Source organism: Podarcis filfolensis (assembly GCF_964270895.1).
Source record: "Podarcis filfolensis genome assembly, chromosome: 10".
NCBI classification, from domain to species: domain Eukaryota; kingdom Metazoa; phylum Chordata; class Lepidosauria; order Squamata; family Lacertidae; genus Podarcis; species Podarcis filfolensis.
Genome location: NC_139612.1, coordinates 29,526,658 through 29,543,612, shown reverse-complemented (window position 1 = coordinate 29,543,612; position 16,955 = coordinate 29,526,658). Strand labels below are relative to the sequence as shown.

General features: G+C 42.9%; 1 protein-coding gene across 2 annotated transcripts in view; it reads left to right on the top strand.

Annotated features, from left to right (window-relative positions):
• Nucleotides 1-16,955, top strand: part of PPM1H (protein phosphatase, Mg2+/Mn2+ dependent 1H) — a 92,423-nt gene that overhangs the window by 23,853 nt on the left and 51,615 nt on the right. The window contains exons 1-2 of one of the 2 annotated variants that reach the window (XM_083574556.1): nucleotides 13,314-13,429; nucleotides 13,998-14,166. In XM_083574556.1, the coding sequence (XP_083430682.1) occupies nucleotides 13,407-13,429; nucleotides 13,998-14,166 (192 nt within the window). In that variant the 5' untranslated portion in view covers nucleotides 13,314-13,406. Of the gene's footprint in view, nucleotides 1-13,313; nucleotides 13,430-13,997; nucleotides 14,167-16,955 lie in introns of those variants that run through there. The other variant, XM_083574555.1, reaches the window with a different exon arrangement.

Below are 16,955 nucleotides of genomic sequence, written 5' to 3'. Positions count from 1 at the left end.
TCAACCAATTATGTTAGTGTAGCCTTGGACCGTACCAAATTTAAATTCATCTAGGTTTTTACATTTCATTTTAAAAAGGTTGCAGTGTGAATCAGAAAAGCCTTAACCATTTCAGCCTTGCGCATAAAGATTGAAAGGATTAAAATAGAGTTGAGTAAAATGTTAGAAGTTTAAGATCCTTTTGAAAGGAGATAAGGAATATACCCTCTTGACATCATTAAAATACTTCCCTCCCCCCATTTTTCGTACAACTAACCCATTGCCCTCATTTTCAGGGCTCAGCTACCTTGCTGTTCGCACAGCTGGGAGCACACGCAAGCTTATATTTTCAGAACTGAAAAGAGCTACTGCTGTAGCAATCTGTCAACAACTGAAAAAAACTGTGTTAGCTTCAAAAGCACTTAGGTTCTACCGGGTGGATTAGATAATGAAGCATTAAGGTCATTTGCCACACCTGTTTTCTCTGCAGTGTGGCTTTGTGTATGGTATTCCTTTGACAGACTTGAAGTGAAGGAAGCAGCAAATACATGAATCTTTAAAATGCAAGTGTTTGAAGTGTATGTGTTTAAAAGGATAACCCTCTTCGGTTGCATCTGATGCAAGGTGGAGGTAAGAAAGGTGAGATATGTGGATTTGGGAGCCCCAAAGACACACATATGATGGTGATCTATCGTGGAAGCCATTGTTGCTTGCTTTCTATGTTACTTGCATTTGCTTGAACCCTGTGCATGATCAGGTGGCTCTGCAGACCTTGTTGTTGTTTAGTCGTTTAGTCGTGTCCGACTCTTCGTGACCCCATGGACCAGAGCACGCCAGGCACTCATGTCTTCCACTGCCTCCCACAGTTTGGTCAAACACATGCTGGTAGCTTCGAGAACACTATCCAACCATCTCGTCCTCAGTCGTCCCCTTCTCCTTCTCCATCTTTCCCAACAGCAGGGTCTTTTCCAGGGAGTCTTCTCTTCTCATGAGGTGGCCAAGGTATTGGAGCCTCAGCTTCAGGATCTGTCCTTCCAGTGAGCACTCAGGGCTGATTTCCTTCAGAATGGATAGGTTTGATCTTCTTGCAGTCCATGGGACTCTCGAGAGTCTCCTCCAGCACCATAATTCAAAAGCATCAATTCTTCGGCGATCAGCCTTCTTTATGGTCCAGCTAACCCCTCCCTAAACATGGGGAAAGTTTGGGACAAGGTGGGCGGGACTGTGCACTTTGGGACTTTGTGGGGTGGGACTTGAGCACATACCCCTCCATGCCCTTGTTCATGGCTACAGCATCTGTGTAATCTCCAGAAATCTCTGTGTACAGAGTCTCATTCAGGCCACAGTGCTTTGTTTTGGCCACAGTACACAGTAAAGGATGATGCAATGGCCAAAGAAGAAAGAAATCAGTAAGGGCCTGGAGTCTGCTCCCAACAATTCACTTTGGTGTGGTCAGGCAAACCATGGTTAAGGGAGGATGCTGGGACTACATGCAACACCAAGTCATATTTAAAACAATCCAAGGTTCGAAAGCCCACACCAAACCAAGGCTTCAGGTTGTAGTTCATTGACAGTAAATAAACCATAATGAAACTATTAGGCAGAGGTCACACTTGATAATAAGCCATAAATCAGTAAACCACCAGCTGCCCCTCTTTCAAACATCTAGAAGACAATTTGATTATCTGGTCTAGAATTTATTTGTCTTTGTTTATTTTTTTCCATTTATCCGCATTGGTGGAAGTACTGTTAGGTTTTTCTGAGGTCAGTCCCGCTTTTTCCTTACTGCTTTTGTGCATTTTGCAAAGTGGCAGAATTAACTGCCTTGCTGGAGAGGCTCCTCTTGAGTTGAGGATTCTCTCCCCCCCCCATCCCTTTTCTTTAGGGATATGCTGAATTCTGCAGTGAGAGAGAAGATGTAACTTGTCAGCTCTATTTCCTGCCAGAACGGCTTATGTTCACTTACCTTTCAAACTGATGCTAGAGGAGAAGAACCAGGCTTCTTCTAAAGTTCAGCTTCTCTTTTGTAGTAAGTCCAGAAGTTTTAATAATGCTGTGTAAAAATCAGGGCTCAAAATTGACAGTTGTTTTGTTGCTGGTGACAAGTTGAAATTGTGTGCAGGTGATCAAGCAAGGAAATGTTTGTGGACTGGGAAAGTTCCTGTGTTTTTCGACCCAGGCTATATCAGTATTACAAATGAATACAGTAGACATTTGAGCTAATAGCTTCTTGTGAACCTTTGTGCTAGACTAAAAGGTATTAGCCTTTCCTTTGCATTCATCTTGGACTCTTACTGCTTTTGAAGACAATTAACTAGGTGGAATGAAAAGTTGATTGCCTCTCAGTGCATGCATTTCTGGTGTCTTTCCTTAAAAAGGAACTGTTGGCAGGTGACATGGGAGAAGTAGAATGGAGCTTTGGTTTGCCGAATAATGATTCAATTTAGAAATCCCTGTTGTTTCGCAGAGGTTTTAGTTTACACGGTAATTTAAATATCTCTAGTCCGGCATTAACACCAAACAATTATACAAACAAGTCAAGAGCTTTGCAATAACTTTAATGTCTCAATTTTACTTCCAACAGTATGCTCGTTCCTTAGAGCAAACTATCCCATCAGTGCACCTGGTTTCTAATCTGAAATGTTCACTGAAAGAGAAAACATCCAGCTGAACTGTGTAGAACTTAATTTCCAAGTGAGCATCTTTAGGCCTATAGCCTTTCTATAGATAAGTACAGGAAGGGGGTTGGGGAAGTGATAGTTGAGTTTAGAGCATTCTAAACTTTGAGCAGGAGTCAAAACTTTTATTTAATGGGTACTTTATTAAAACTAATGAACCGTGTTGTTCATTACAAGCTTTTCTTGGGAAAATGTGTGCTTCTGAACGGTCCTGTCATCATGATTACTGTTGCCATCCTGTAAAACTCAGCAGGAAATTCTAGTCATGCTTATTTAACTATCAGGGCTTCTTAATTAGCTTTGAATATGTTTCTCTTTTTAGAAGGCCCAAGCTATTTCGTAATGCTGGAAATAACTGTTCCTTTTCCAGTGATAACTTCCTGTCAAAAAAACAGTGCCTGAAACACTTGATTAATTGGAAAGGTAAATGATCGCCATGGTCCCATGTCAGAAGTGCTTATGGTACAGAAAATACATTAGGTATGACTCGTACCACCATTCATCATAGAAAGAATTTCAGAATCGCAGTTGCATTGAGAAATATAGGGAGAAGTGCACCCTTCTCAATTTTCTGCAGGAGTGCATGCATATGTATTGAAACGAGCACCTTATGAACAAGCAAAGGCAGGTGCAAGAGCATACAGTCAAGTGAAACTATTTTTTTTTATTATTTGTGACCATCTCTGGCTCACATAGAAGATAAATCTCTTTGATCTGCACTCTTCTTTCCAAGTAGTGTAGGATCCAGTACATATTTTCATGTGCTGAATAGTTCAGTGTTCAAAACTCCCATTTTGCGACAGGGAATTTCATTAGTATGAGCAGTTTCTGAGCTCTGGGTGCAGCGCCTAAGATTTCAGATTAAAACTGCAGAGTGGAGGGAAAGGAGGTCCTTTTTCTGCCTCCCCACTTCCAGCTACTCTCTGAAGACAGGAGAAGAAACCCTCTTAAGAATATTAGGGGGGCAGGCAGGCAGGCAGGCAGAAGGACTAGACCATATGAAAAATGAAGCTGCAGCTCATTCATTTTCAACTTTGTATTCTTATGAAAAAGCATGCCTAGACATTTCATTGTTGCGCCCATAACCTAGGTTTAAGGTGCCATTTAGCTCCTAGAAACTAACACTGGAACATCTGTGCTACATCAACAAAGCCTTTTACTACGACCATATGCTGATTTCTAGATCAGGGTGAATATTTTTAAGATCACTGTCACATGTAGATGCAACAAGACACAGTTAAGAAAAAATAAGGTAAAAAAATAACGGGATATGAACCTGATAAATGAAGTAAGGTGAACGTATAACAATGTGCTCTTGGAAGCCCAGCTAATTTGCTGTCTCTCAACTGGGCAGCTACCCTGTTTTCTAGAGGTGCTTTTCCCCTTACAGGGGAACACACATTTTTCAACTTTGATAGCAAATTGTGAAACACACCCAAGCATGCAGAGTTAAAATTGACTTAGCAGTTTCTGAAAAATGTGAAGCAATCTGTTATGGTTATCAAATCAGGCCTTCAGTTCTGTCATCTTGAATCAAAGTGTGCATGTTCTGTAAAAGCTTTCAGAAAAGCACTTCAGGACCAGTTCTCCTTTAAAACATTGCAAAACAAATATCCATTACAGTTGCTGATTGTGCTTGCAATATACCGTATTTTTCGCTCTATAACACGCACCTGACCATAACACGCACGTAATTTTTAGAGGAGGAAAACAAGAAAAAAAATATTCTAAACGAAACAGTGAATGTATGATTTTTGTGGTTCATGCTGTGGCCACAGACACGTGATCTGACGGTGAGTTTGGGGTAGCCCAATGCAAAAATCCTGAGAATCCATGTGGATCCATGCTTTGTAACCATGTTTTTGCGCCATTGCGGCCCCATGAAACAGTGGGTGCGTGTGTGTTTTTTGGTGCTGGCTGCAGCCATGGACATGCTATGTGATCTGATGGTGAATTTGGGGTGACCCAGTGCAAAAATCCTGAGGATCCATGTGGATCCGTGCTTTGTAACCACGTTTTAAGTGGGGAGGGAAGGAAAAGCACTCAAGGGACAAGGAACACGCGTGGGGTGGGTGGAGAAGGAGCTTTTCGGCGAGCTAAGTGGGGAGGAGGGAGGGAAAGAGCACTGTTGCTTTAAAGGTATACATAAGGTATTTGCCCTGTGCCTGGGGTTTTTTTCCATTTAACAGTTTGCCGCCTCTTCCTTCCGCTCCTTGTTTTGAGGCAGAATAGATTTGAGCAAGTGAGGAGGACTTGGATTGCAGGGGATTCGCCATTAGCTGTGTAAAAGCGCTCCTGCTTGCAGCCTTCTACTTTGTTTGTACACGTGGCTACTGGTATCAGGTTCAGTTTGAGAGATAAGCAGCCACCAGCAGCAATAGAATGGAGCACAAAAAAGCGGTAAGGGCACTAGGACCCAGACAATGCTCAAATCTATCCTGCCTGAAAACAAGCTGCAGAAGTAAAAAAGCACACTCCAGCTCCCGTCCCCAGCGGATCAGCTGAGACAGCGGGGGATTTGCATAGTTTTCCCCTCTCCCTCATCCCTTGCCTTCCCCAGCCTTTTTTTTTTTACTTCCTGGTTTTCACTGCGCTCGTGGCTCAGAGCTCGAGGTTGGGTTTTTTTTTGCTGCTGGTTGCTTAATCTTTTCCCTTCCCAATCCAACCCCTCCTGTGCCCTGCCGTCCCTCTGCAGCCTCATTGCTCCGTTTAGAGCAAACGTTGCTCCGTTTAGAGAGAGACCTTTGCTAGCTGAGGCTGCAGCAGCTGTTGCTGACTACGCAACGCTTTTAAAAGCGCCTGCTGGCGTTTAACCGCCTGCCTCCTTCCGGCTGGCTATGGCTCCCGTCTGTCCCTCCTCCCGTGTAAGCGGCTGCTTCCCGCTTTGCTGCCATGGCTCTCCTTCACTCCCTCCTCCCCGGCTCCTCCGTAGGTTGCTTTAAAGCAAGCAAAGCGAGAGCCGCGCAAAGCGGGACAGACGCTTTGCTTGACTGACGGCAGCCAGGGCTCCAGTCCAGTGCATTCGCTCCATAACACGCACAGGCATTTCCCCTTACTTTCTAGGAGCAAAAAAGTGCGTGTTATAGAGCGAAAAATACGGTACTTTGTGAGCTTTTAGCAAAACTAAAATAGGAAAACAAATTTTGGAGCTGCTAGCCCTCCCCAGAGAGAAAAATGTTTGTGTACAACACTATTCTGTTTTGAAATTAGAAGCTTAAGTTATTGCTACTGTTCATTTGGAAAATTAACCAGTTAACAAACTGAATCAAGTACAAGGGAATAATCAGAATGCACAGCACTGTAACATGTTGATTTGGGTTGCCCGTTAGCAACACGTCATTCAAGAAAAACTGTAAGTATAAATGACTTTGGACGAATGTTTATCTTACCAGAACAACATGGAAGCTTTACTTGTTAAAAGGGTTTAGGTAACTGAGATCAGGGTGCTCTGGAATGGGAAGAAGCTACACCCATCTCATGGGTGATGTGCTTGCTGTAGTGGTGTAGGATCCATCCACAACAGAGACATTCCATTGCACTGCTAAGCGTAACATGGGAATTGGCTCCTAAATGGCACGCCCATGTTCCACTGCCCCCTATTGTAATTCTAAAGCCCTATATTGGGGTTTAAAATTGTGTTTTGATCCTACAAACTGATGTCTGCCTCTCCAGTACACCTAGGAGGTGTGCAGACTCAGGCTGGGAGATATCCGGTTTTCAGCATTGTGATACATCACCAACTAAACATTGCAGTATACTGATAAATCACAATGTCTGAAATAAGGATAGAGCTATGTAGAGGCATCGGCTGGCTTCATGGTTTTTCCTGCATCGTGATTTTTGCTGACGTCTACTCTTGTGATTTGCTGCTCCCTTCATGAGGCCAGGGAGAGCTGAGCTGAGCTGGCAGAGTTAATGGGCTGTAGGAATCGAGAGAAGCATTGACTGGCGTAACGGTTTCCCCCACGTTGTGATTTTTGCATAGTGCACACACACACACACACTGATTCACGATATATTGCCAGTTCAGAAATTAAGAAACTGATATCACATAATGGACTTCAAACCGGTTTTGGATTACCGTATTTTTTGCTCTATTGGACGCAGTTTTTCCCCTCCAAAAATTGAGGGGAAATGTGTGTGCGTCCTATGGAGCGAATGCAGGCTTCTGCCATAGCCGCGTGCAACCCCTCCGGCAGGGAGAGCTGCATGGGGCTATGGCTTCTTTAGCTCCACGCAGCCTCTCCCGGCAGGGAGAGATTGCGCGGGGCTAAAGAGGAAGCCAAAGCAGCGAGCGGGATCCATCCCGCTGGCTGCCTTGGCTTGTGACATAGCCGGGCACAACCCCTCCGGCAGGGAGAGGCTGCATGGGGCTATGCGCAGCCTCTCCTGGCAGGGAGAGGTTGTGTGGGGCTAAAGAGGAAGCCAAAGCAGCGAGCGGGATCCATCCTGCTTGCTGCCTTGGCTTGTGCCATAGCCGCGCGCAACCCCTCCGGCAGGGAGAGGTTGTGTGCAGCCTGTACGCTGCTCTTTGGGGCTGGGGGGGGAAAGATTTTTTTTATTGATTTCCCGTCTAAAAACTAGGTGCGCCCTATGGTGCGAAAAATACAGTATATATTGATATATCGCCCAGCCCTAGTGCAGACTGGGGCAATCAGTATATAACAGAGGGGGCAGACGCAGGAAGTGCAGACCTGCTCTTGCTCCTCATATGATTGTAATCAGGTAGTACATGCCAAATATGTATGTGCTGTTTCGATGGTTTTCTCAGTGGCAGGTGGAGGTGGCGAGAGAAGAGAAGAAGGGAAACTAGGATGCTGTTAGCAGTAAAGGTAAAGGGACCCCTGACTGTTAAGTCCAGTCGCGGACGACTCTGGGGTTGTGGTTCTCATCTCACTTTACTGGCCGAGGGAGCCGGTGTTTGTCCACAGACAGCTTCTGGGTCATGTGGCCAAGCATGACTAAGCTGCTTCTGGCAAACCAGAGCAGCGCAAGGAAACACCGTTTATCTTCCCGCTAGAGCGGTACCTATTTATCTACTTGCACTTTGACGTACTTTTGAACTGCTAGGTTGGCAGGAGCGGGGACTGAGCAATGGGAGCTCACCCCATCATGGGGATTCGAACCGTTGACCTTCTGATCGGCAAGCCCTAGGCTCTGTGGTTTAGACCACAGCGCCACCCGTGTCCCACTGTCAGCAGTAGCCTTTCCCAATTTAAGGACAAAGGAAAACTTTTGCTAACATTTACAGATACTCTCCAGATTAACAGTATGTGATTCATTGGAACATGGTTGAAAAAGAACACTATCTGATTGCTTCAGGTTTGATCCTATGGGCTGATATGGTCAAGATTGAGCCCAGGGCTGCCATTCCAGGACAGCACTGCATCATGTGGTTTTGCTTTGCTATCCTAGGTTATCCTAGGGCATAATGATCTTGTTCAAGATTGGCTCCCAAGGATGGCATCATTGGACATTTGCTAGTGCCCCAAGCCAGCCTGAGGGCTGGCTGTCATAACAAAAGTGACCATTCTTACTTTGTAGGGAGTGCCCAAGAAGATTAGATTCAGCATAGGAGAAGTCTTGGCTTCCATGTCCTGTTCCTTTCAGGATTAGGAGGTCCACAAGGTGGTGGCTTACGCAAATTATGTGTTGCTCATGTTGCAGGATGCATGGATTGCTTTTGTTCCAAATGGAAGGAGAGAGAAAAAGGAAAAAGGAAGGGGGAAAATCTCAAGATGTGGATTTGGTTTTATTTATAAACAAGCTTGCGTAAATTGACACATTCGGCTTGCTTATAAATAAAACCATATCCAGCATCTTGAGATTTTCCTCCTTCCCCCTTTTCTGATTTATTCTGGGTGCTGACTGTTTTCTTACTATTTATATAGATGGGGCTGACTGGCTTATGTGCCACAATGTGGATGTTGTCACTGTGACAGAGCCATTGCCTCTTGTAGCCACATGGTACAGGATTTCAACAACCAGCGAAGCAAGGAAATTTGCACTGTTTCTTTCTGTTACATACAGTTCATTATGGCTGTGCCATCGCATCTTGGCATAGCTATAATGCACTGTATTGTGATTGGGAAAGCCCGTTGAAAAAGTTTATGGATTTGTTAGCCGCTCTTAATGCACTTGGTTTTGTTTTGTTTTTAATTTGCCTCTAAATCAGTCTTCTGACAATATAACTAGGGCACGATGTATGCTACAGATCCATGAAGCATAAATATCTCAGGGATATAATTATCATGTTGTGGTGGTTTGAAAATGTTAATTGGAAGCTAACATTTGCCTTCCGAGCAGATTCCTTCTAAATATTTTATCATCCTCATGCTAGAACTTGTGGGGAGATTAGTGGCTAAATTGTAATAGCCGCTGTCTAGCATCTATAAATTGATGTAATAAGCATAGCGAAACCTAATTTGCCAAACTGTATGATATCATTATTAGTAAGTGTAGTTCATCTCATGCTTGTGGGCATATAAAGATGTATATCTGACTGGAGGAAAGGGAAAAGTTATTGAACCACAGTGACCTTAACAAAATATGCTTAGTCTCAATTCTCCAGTAGGGAGCTCTTGTGGGACCTGGGTGTTTGCCTGCATGCACATAAATGCCAGCAGTGCTTTAATAGGAACTGGTGGTGTATGTAATAGATAGTTTGCAAAGAATTAACTCTTCTTCATTCCATCAGATTAGTGACCTCTTGCTGGATTTATCCTGGATATTTTTGTCATGAAAGGAAAGTAAAACTGACAGTTCTTCTCCGGCTCAGATTTTTACCTGAGCCAGATAAGGATTTGGGGCCTTGTAAAGTTTGCCTTTCCTTTTGAGAGAAACTTCACTGAGTCTCTGAAGTTCACTTCATTTGGGATGATTTTGATCGCATCCTCTACACGTGCAAGAAGAGCAAGAATCACAGCGAAAAGACATAGGGGAGTTTTCTAGAGGATGACTCACAATGTGCTTAGGAGGAGTTATCTTGCTGAGTGAAAAGCCATGTTTTACTGTCTTTATTTTTTATTATGTCTTTTGTGTTTTGATTTATTGATATTATTATTATTATTATTATTATTATTATTATTATTATTAATTTTGTGCTTTGTATACTGTAATTTTCTGTTGTGAACCATCCTGAGACTTACGGGTATAGGGCAGTACAGTGATACCTCGGGTTACATACACTTCAGGTTACATATGCTTCAGGATACAGACTCCGCTAACCTAGAAATAGTACCTCGGGTTAAGAACTTTGCTTCAGGATGAGAACAGAAATCACACGGCGGCGGTGTGGCCGCAGCGGGAGGGCCCATTAGCTAAAGTGGTGCTTCAGGTTAAGAACAGTTTCAGGTTAAGAACGGACCTCCGGAACGAATTAAGTACGTAACCAGAGGTACCACCGCATGCAGAATTAATTAATTAATTAATTAATATTATTATTAATATTTTTTTTCCCCTTATTGAGTGTAATGCACATAAGAAGAATCCCGCTGCTGAGAGCACATGTCTGTCTTGTAATAAGACAAAAGCTGCCCAATCTTAATTGTAAAAGCAAAAAATAGTTTTCTTTTGCTAAAACTTCTCACCACAACTTCTCACCATTAGAATCAGGTTCCAAGCAAACATGCGTATGTAGGCGAGAACTTCACACAAAGTCTGATTTTGCCGCAGTAGTTTTCTGATAAACGGAAGACATTATTTTGTGCTATATATATGTTGCAGGGAGAAAGGAACAAATCCTCTGTGGGCATATGTGAACTGGTTCCAGTCACGTGAATAGCTGTGTGCTAATTTAAGTTGACAGCTGTATCAAAATGGATTAGTGCCACCACTGCCAAACTCTCAGAGTTTAAACTTTCCACACATATTAAACGTGAAGGAGAATTTGTAAAGCTTGAAATAATTTTATATAAGCCATTTATCTTGTTTTCCTTGAACCCTGGGAGACCCCAAGTCTGCAGATTGCCACATTGCTATTATTATTATTATTATTATTAATTATTATTAATCCCCCTCCACCAGCAGGTCCCAAGGTGAGTTATAGCAATTTAATATTCAGCATTCAAAACAGCTAAAACAAATTACAGTCACAGAAATAGGGGGCCCTGAAAGCACATGGCACAAATGTTCCAGGCCAGGGTAAAGATGTGTGCCTTCAGCGCGATGTTATATTATTTTGATTTTTAGGTTGTGGTTGTATATGAACTACTTTGGGAGTAAGTATCATGGAAGTCAATAGAAACTATCACCAATATAGTTTTTGAAAATTAATATTAAATAATATAAGTATGATAAGTCCCAGGGAGCCGGGGAGACGTGGGTCTCTGATTGTGTATTGTAGATTAAGATATAAGGTTGATAGAATATAACATTTTGTGTTTGTGTGGGTGTGTTTCTTTTTTTCTATTCCTCTCTCTTTTCCTTTTTATTATTTTTCTCTCTTTAGATAATAGCTTTGCTTGGTTTCTTTATGGTATTGTATCTTGAAAATGTGTAATAAAATTGATTCAGAATAGAAACTGTCTCCAAGGAGACCTACATTCGATTTTTCTGTAAATATGGGGGACAGTTTTAGAGAGGGGGGAGAATAAGGTAATAGGGCAGATTGAAGAATGTCTTATCATGTCTTCCTGGAGTAAAGGGGGAGCAGGAAACTGCCTTTCATCCATGTCCCATCTGAAAGGCCTTATTTGGAAAACGTAAAAGAGAAAATTAATGAAAAAGTTAATGGTTCCTCTCATTTGTCTACTTGCATGTTTGCTGCATGTGCAGCCCCACACTTAAATATTTTGTTTGTTTGTAGCATAACAGCCCAGTTTAGCTCGTCTCCACCCACTGGGTGTGAATTGGCACCTCCACATTCTACCTAGGCACAAAGGTGTCACAATTTGCATGATTTTGATAGCTTGGGAAGAAAGGGTTGACTATCTGAATGACCGAAGCTAAAAGCAAGCATTTGGATGCACCAGGTTTTCTTATGATTAAGGGAGGTAATAAAACAGAATGGTCAGCCTGCCTATCGCTGACTATTGAGACCCATTTGTCCCAAGGGCCTGCCCTGGGTGTCTGGACTGCATATAGTCTGGGGCCAGAATGCCTAAATCTCTCTTTCCCCTCCTGTGAACTTCACCTTGAGATCAGGTTGAGCAAGCTCCATGTCGTGTCCCACTGGTATCGGAGGTATGTTTGACATGTGGGAGAGAGCCTTTTTTGTAGCTACAGTCAGATGTGTAATGGTTTTTGGGTGCCTTTTTAAAAGACCTGTTTATTCTAGCTATAACTTCTTGAACTGATTTGAGTTTCTTTTGTGTTCTAGATGGGTAGTTGTTTTGGGCACCTTTGGGAGGAAAACCAGGGTATAGGTTGATGATGGATAAATTTTTAGTTTCTTGCTCCTGGCACCTCACCACTCTCAGATACAGTTTTCATGATGTATTGAGATGGATGGATTATCCCCAGTATATGAGTGTTCCTCTTGTCTCCCTCTGCTTTATTTTACTGTGCTGTTTCATAAGGCTTTCTCCCAGGTGTTTGCCGGTGGCATTTACAGCACTGCAGAAACCTTTGTTTAAAATCTTGTCGTCCAAAGCATCTCTGCACAGATAGAGTCCCACCAAGCCAAATGCAGGTTGCTGGTTGTCTACTGTGGTCTCCCTATTTCTGTTATCACAGGCAGGCAGCAAAAAACAAAAGAGTTCTTAGTCTCTAGTGGGGTGAAATGTGAGACAAAGGGGAGTATGTTCAGCTTGGCGGCTTATATGCTGTGTAGGCTTGAGCTGAAGAAGTCTTTAACAACTTGGTGCCCACAAGACGTTTCAGAAGACAACTCCCAGCATCCCTGACTATTGTGTCTGGGGCTGTTGGGGGTTGTAGTTGAAGGTTGGGGGAAGGCTGATTTTTCAACATACAGTGGTACCTCGGGTTAAGTACTTAATTTGTTCCGGAGGTCCGTTCTTAACCTGAAACTGTTCTTAACCTGAAGCACCACTTTAGCTAATGGGACCTCCTGCTGCCGCCGTGCCGCCGGAGCACGATTTCTGTTCTCATCCTGAAGCAAAGTTCTTAACCCGAGGTACTATTTCTGGGTTAGCGGAGTCTGTAACCTGAAGCGTATGTAACCTGAAGCGTATGTAACCTGAAGCGTATGTAACCCGAGGTACCACTGTAGTCAAGAAAAACCCATCTCATTCATAGAATGTCTGGAAATGTTGGTGCCACGAGGCCCGTTTCGCATGTTACATTATTGTAAAATAATTTAGCTGTTCTGAGATCTCAAAGTAACATCATCATGGCATTCAGAAACAGCATGACTATTTACTTTTCAGGCACCTCGGGAGATATAGATTGAAATAACTGCCATGGTGTCCAAAATATGAATTATGACAGCATGAATGATTGAGATTTTTCCTCTGGCCATATATACTTGGATAACACAATCGAGGACCCATCCCTAGAAAACTTTATAAAAGCTGCAGCAGGCAATGTCTTTATTGGGACCAACCAAAATGTCACAAACAATGAGCCCAGGAAGTTTCTGAGTTTGAAAGACTTCACCATGCCACCTTGGAGTTCCCTGACAAGCCTTGCCCCATTGTATTTTGTGATGCCATTGCATGTCACAATGTGGGCAAAATGTTGGGAACAAGCCTTTTCCATATTGAGTCACATTGGACACAGGAAGGGGATGGATAAGAAATAATCTTGTGCTGCAGTTGTAGCTGCCAGTAGCTGTTCTCATCACTGTTGATGGGTGTATGGCAGAAATCCCTGTAAATAAGTAGATTAGATGAATACATGAATAGGAATTTGGGGTTCTGCTAGCCATGGTAGCCAAAATACAGCCTCAGTTTTCTGAGATAAACAGTCCTTATCTACCATATGTTCAGGATTAAAAGCAGGGAATGGGTTCCACCATTGTGTCCTCATTTGAGCATCCATGAAACAGATGTGCGGCCGTTGTTGATGGGCAGACTTCTGTGGTAGATGAACCATTAATTTTATCCGACATGGATTTTGTGCTCTGAGCTTCCTGTTCCTTCAGAAGTGTCCCAACAGTGTGATTCCCTCCAAGTCAAGAAATGATTGTGGAGAATTACAGAATCGTAGACTGCATTTTCTGGCTTTATTCCCAGCAGCTGTTGCTCAGGCCAGAGTAGACACCTGGCTTATTCCAAGTGAATTGAATCTGAATGTTGTATTTTTAAAATTTTGTTTGTATTCTTTTTCTGTGTGTATATTATTGAAGGGTGGTGTACAAATTCGTCGAATAAACACAAGCACATGTTTTTTAAAAAACAACTTCTTACGCTGCTTATTTATATTTTGTTTATTTATTAGGGTGATCAATGCGGGTAAAAGTACACACAATGAAGACCAGGCCAGTTGTGAAGTACTTTCAGTCAAGAAGAAAGCAGGAGGAACTAATTCCACACCAAACAAAAACTCCTCTACTAAACGGAGGTCTTCGTTGCCAAATGGGGAAGGACTGCAGCTGAAAGAGAATTCAGTAAGTTGCCGCTTCCTTCTTTAATCTGTCCACAGTGAGATGGTTGCTTCACTTGCAGAATCCTTGTGCAAGTAGTCTACGCTGCAATGTTCTCTCAGTAAAACACATGTGTGTAAGCATGGCAGCTGTGGATAGAATGGGCAACAGTTCCCATACTTTCCAGCTTCTGGTGCTGTCTTTGATCACCTCATCTTGTTTTGTACCCCTAAGAACAATTGTGTTGAAAATGTGGTTTGACTTACAAGCTCTGGGTTCAGCCCCTGAAATGCTTCCAATGATTGCTTCAGCTCACGATGGCCACCAACTTGGACGGCTTTAAAAGAGGATCAGACAAATCCAGGGAGGAGAAGACTATCGGCGGGACTTGCCATTGCACTCGTTCCTATCTCCGAAGTCCACATCAGCCTCTGGTTCACCCCTCTGAGAACGGGATGTGGGGCTCAGATGAGCCTTTGGCAGAGCTCTTCTTATGTGCCAACCAGGCAACCTTGTCCTGTACTTACAGCTGCTCCAGAGCTATGTTTTGAAACTTAGTATGAAAAATAACAGGTGATTACAGCTGGTCATGGTGGCTGCTGTTTTCTTTGCAGAGGGTGAAGCTCTGCTTAGGATGCCCAGGTTGTAAGGCTCATTAGCTGGGAGCAGAAGCTGCTGTTTGCCTCCATGTAGCATGTATGGAGCAGTGACATTCAAAATTATGTATGGTATCCAACTAAGTTAGACCCATTTAGTTTAATGGACATGCTCATTTAGGTCCATTGGTTTTAGAGCATCTACTCTTCAGGGTGAGCAAGTTGGCTACAGCTCTGCAGCTTCTGCTCCTGGTATATGACTTGAGGTTCATCAAATACCGTATTTTTCGCTCTATAAGATGCACCAGACCACAAGACGCACCTAGTTTTTGGAGGAGGAAAACAAGAAAAAAAATATTCTGAATCTCAGAAGCCAGAACAGCAAGAGGGATCGCTGCGCAGCGAAAGCAGCAATCCCTCTTGCTGTTCTGGCTTCTGTGATATCTGCGCAGCCTGCACTCGCTCCATAAGACGCACACACATTTCCCCTTACTTTTTAGGAGGGAAAAAGTGAGTCTTATAGAGCAAAAAATACGGTAACAGGTGCAGCCAGAGACAGACGCAGCTTCTCCCTTTCCCCAAAAGATGCCAGTTGACCTGGGGCCAACAAGAGGGAGGAGACTCTGAGCTTGTCCCCCCCCCCCCAAAAAAAAAAAACTTTAGAGAAATGAAAGCCTCTAGCCCTTGTAGAATTAGAGATAATAAAGCAAAATGTGTGAAATGAACCCGGTCCAGCCTTTCAGTGCTTTTTAGAAAATGAGAGTAAAGTCACAGCTGTGATTGCTGAGTGCTGTAGAGAAATTCTAGAATCGCAGGTGTGCCAGGAAAGATGAAAAAAATGGCCTTAACCAGGAAGTCCCTTCTCTAAACAACAAGGACTTGCTGATTCATTTTGAAGCTGATCTTTGTTTTGCTTTGGTAAAGATGTGGCTGTTGCCCAGAGAAAGGAATTCAAGATTTTAGTTTAGGTGTACCCACCTAAAACCACAAGTTAGCTGCAGACACAGGAGTTTGTGTACTCTTCCTAACTGATTTAATTTCATTCAGAAATGTGATTTCCCCCTCTTTTGAGTATGCAAACAGAAAAAGAATTACCACACACGTCCAGCCCATCCATATATCAGGGGGACATTGCAGCAGAGAGAGAGAATGGGCTATGTCACCCCTCCAAAATAGCCCAATTTTGTTATACAGTGGCAGGTGGATTGAGGGTGGGAGGACTGAGAGAGGAGTGTACGACAACCCTGAAGTGTAGTCTGGTGTTGCTATACTCTAGTCTCTTGGCTCTTTTTTTTTTAAAGGAAAATGCAGTAAAAAACAACAACTGGCTTTGCATGGTTTAGGGGTAGCACTGGTGCAGAGCCGGTCTCTTGTGCCTGAAAGTTCTTTGACAGGCAGTGATTCAATAGGTTAAGTCATTTCTCGTATAGAAATACAGTTACAGAAAAGTTTTAATTTGCTGACCTCACTGTCAGACATCTTAGTACTTTTGTGTAGCCTCATTTTTTTTAGTCCCTTTACCTCACTCGCTAATGAGAACACAATTTTGCCTAGAATATAAATCATATGCAAATCTGTGCCCTCTTCTGCTTTAAACCCAGAAAATCTTGCTCACGCACCTGTTTCTATGCATTGTGGATTTTTTGAAGGAACGTCTTGTCCTCAAATAAGATTCAATAGTCTAACTTAGGTAACTACCTTACAAATGTTATCTGTACCTTTGCTGTTCCATGGTTCATTTCCCAGTTCTCTGGGTGCCTCATTTTAAAACCGGTTAAGAATTTAATATATGTATAGATGATAACATGCTTTGAAATACATAGCCTGAGTTTATTGAGCTTCAGTGTTTCAGAAGAGATTAGCTTTAAAATATGATTGCTGCGAAACGCTTGCTGCTAGAGGGCAGTCTTGTTCCAGAAGCTAGCCCATTTCACTGGGCTGCCTTTTTAAAAGAATCTGAAGCCGGCCTTCTTTGTGTGCCACATTAATGTGTAGTAGCACAGGAGTGAGACATTTCATTCTGCGTTTCTTGCTGAGATATTGTTGCATCTCTCAAAACTTATTAAAGCAAATGGATAAAACCTGAGGGTTGCAAGCACTTAGGAGAAGTCTCCCAGCGTGACATCAACTAGCAGACAGCCTCGCAAAGATTTTTTTTGGGGGGAAATCTAGTAGCTTGGAAATGTACTGGTTTACTCCTTAAAGCAATTTTAAGTA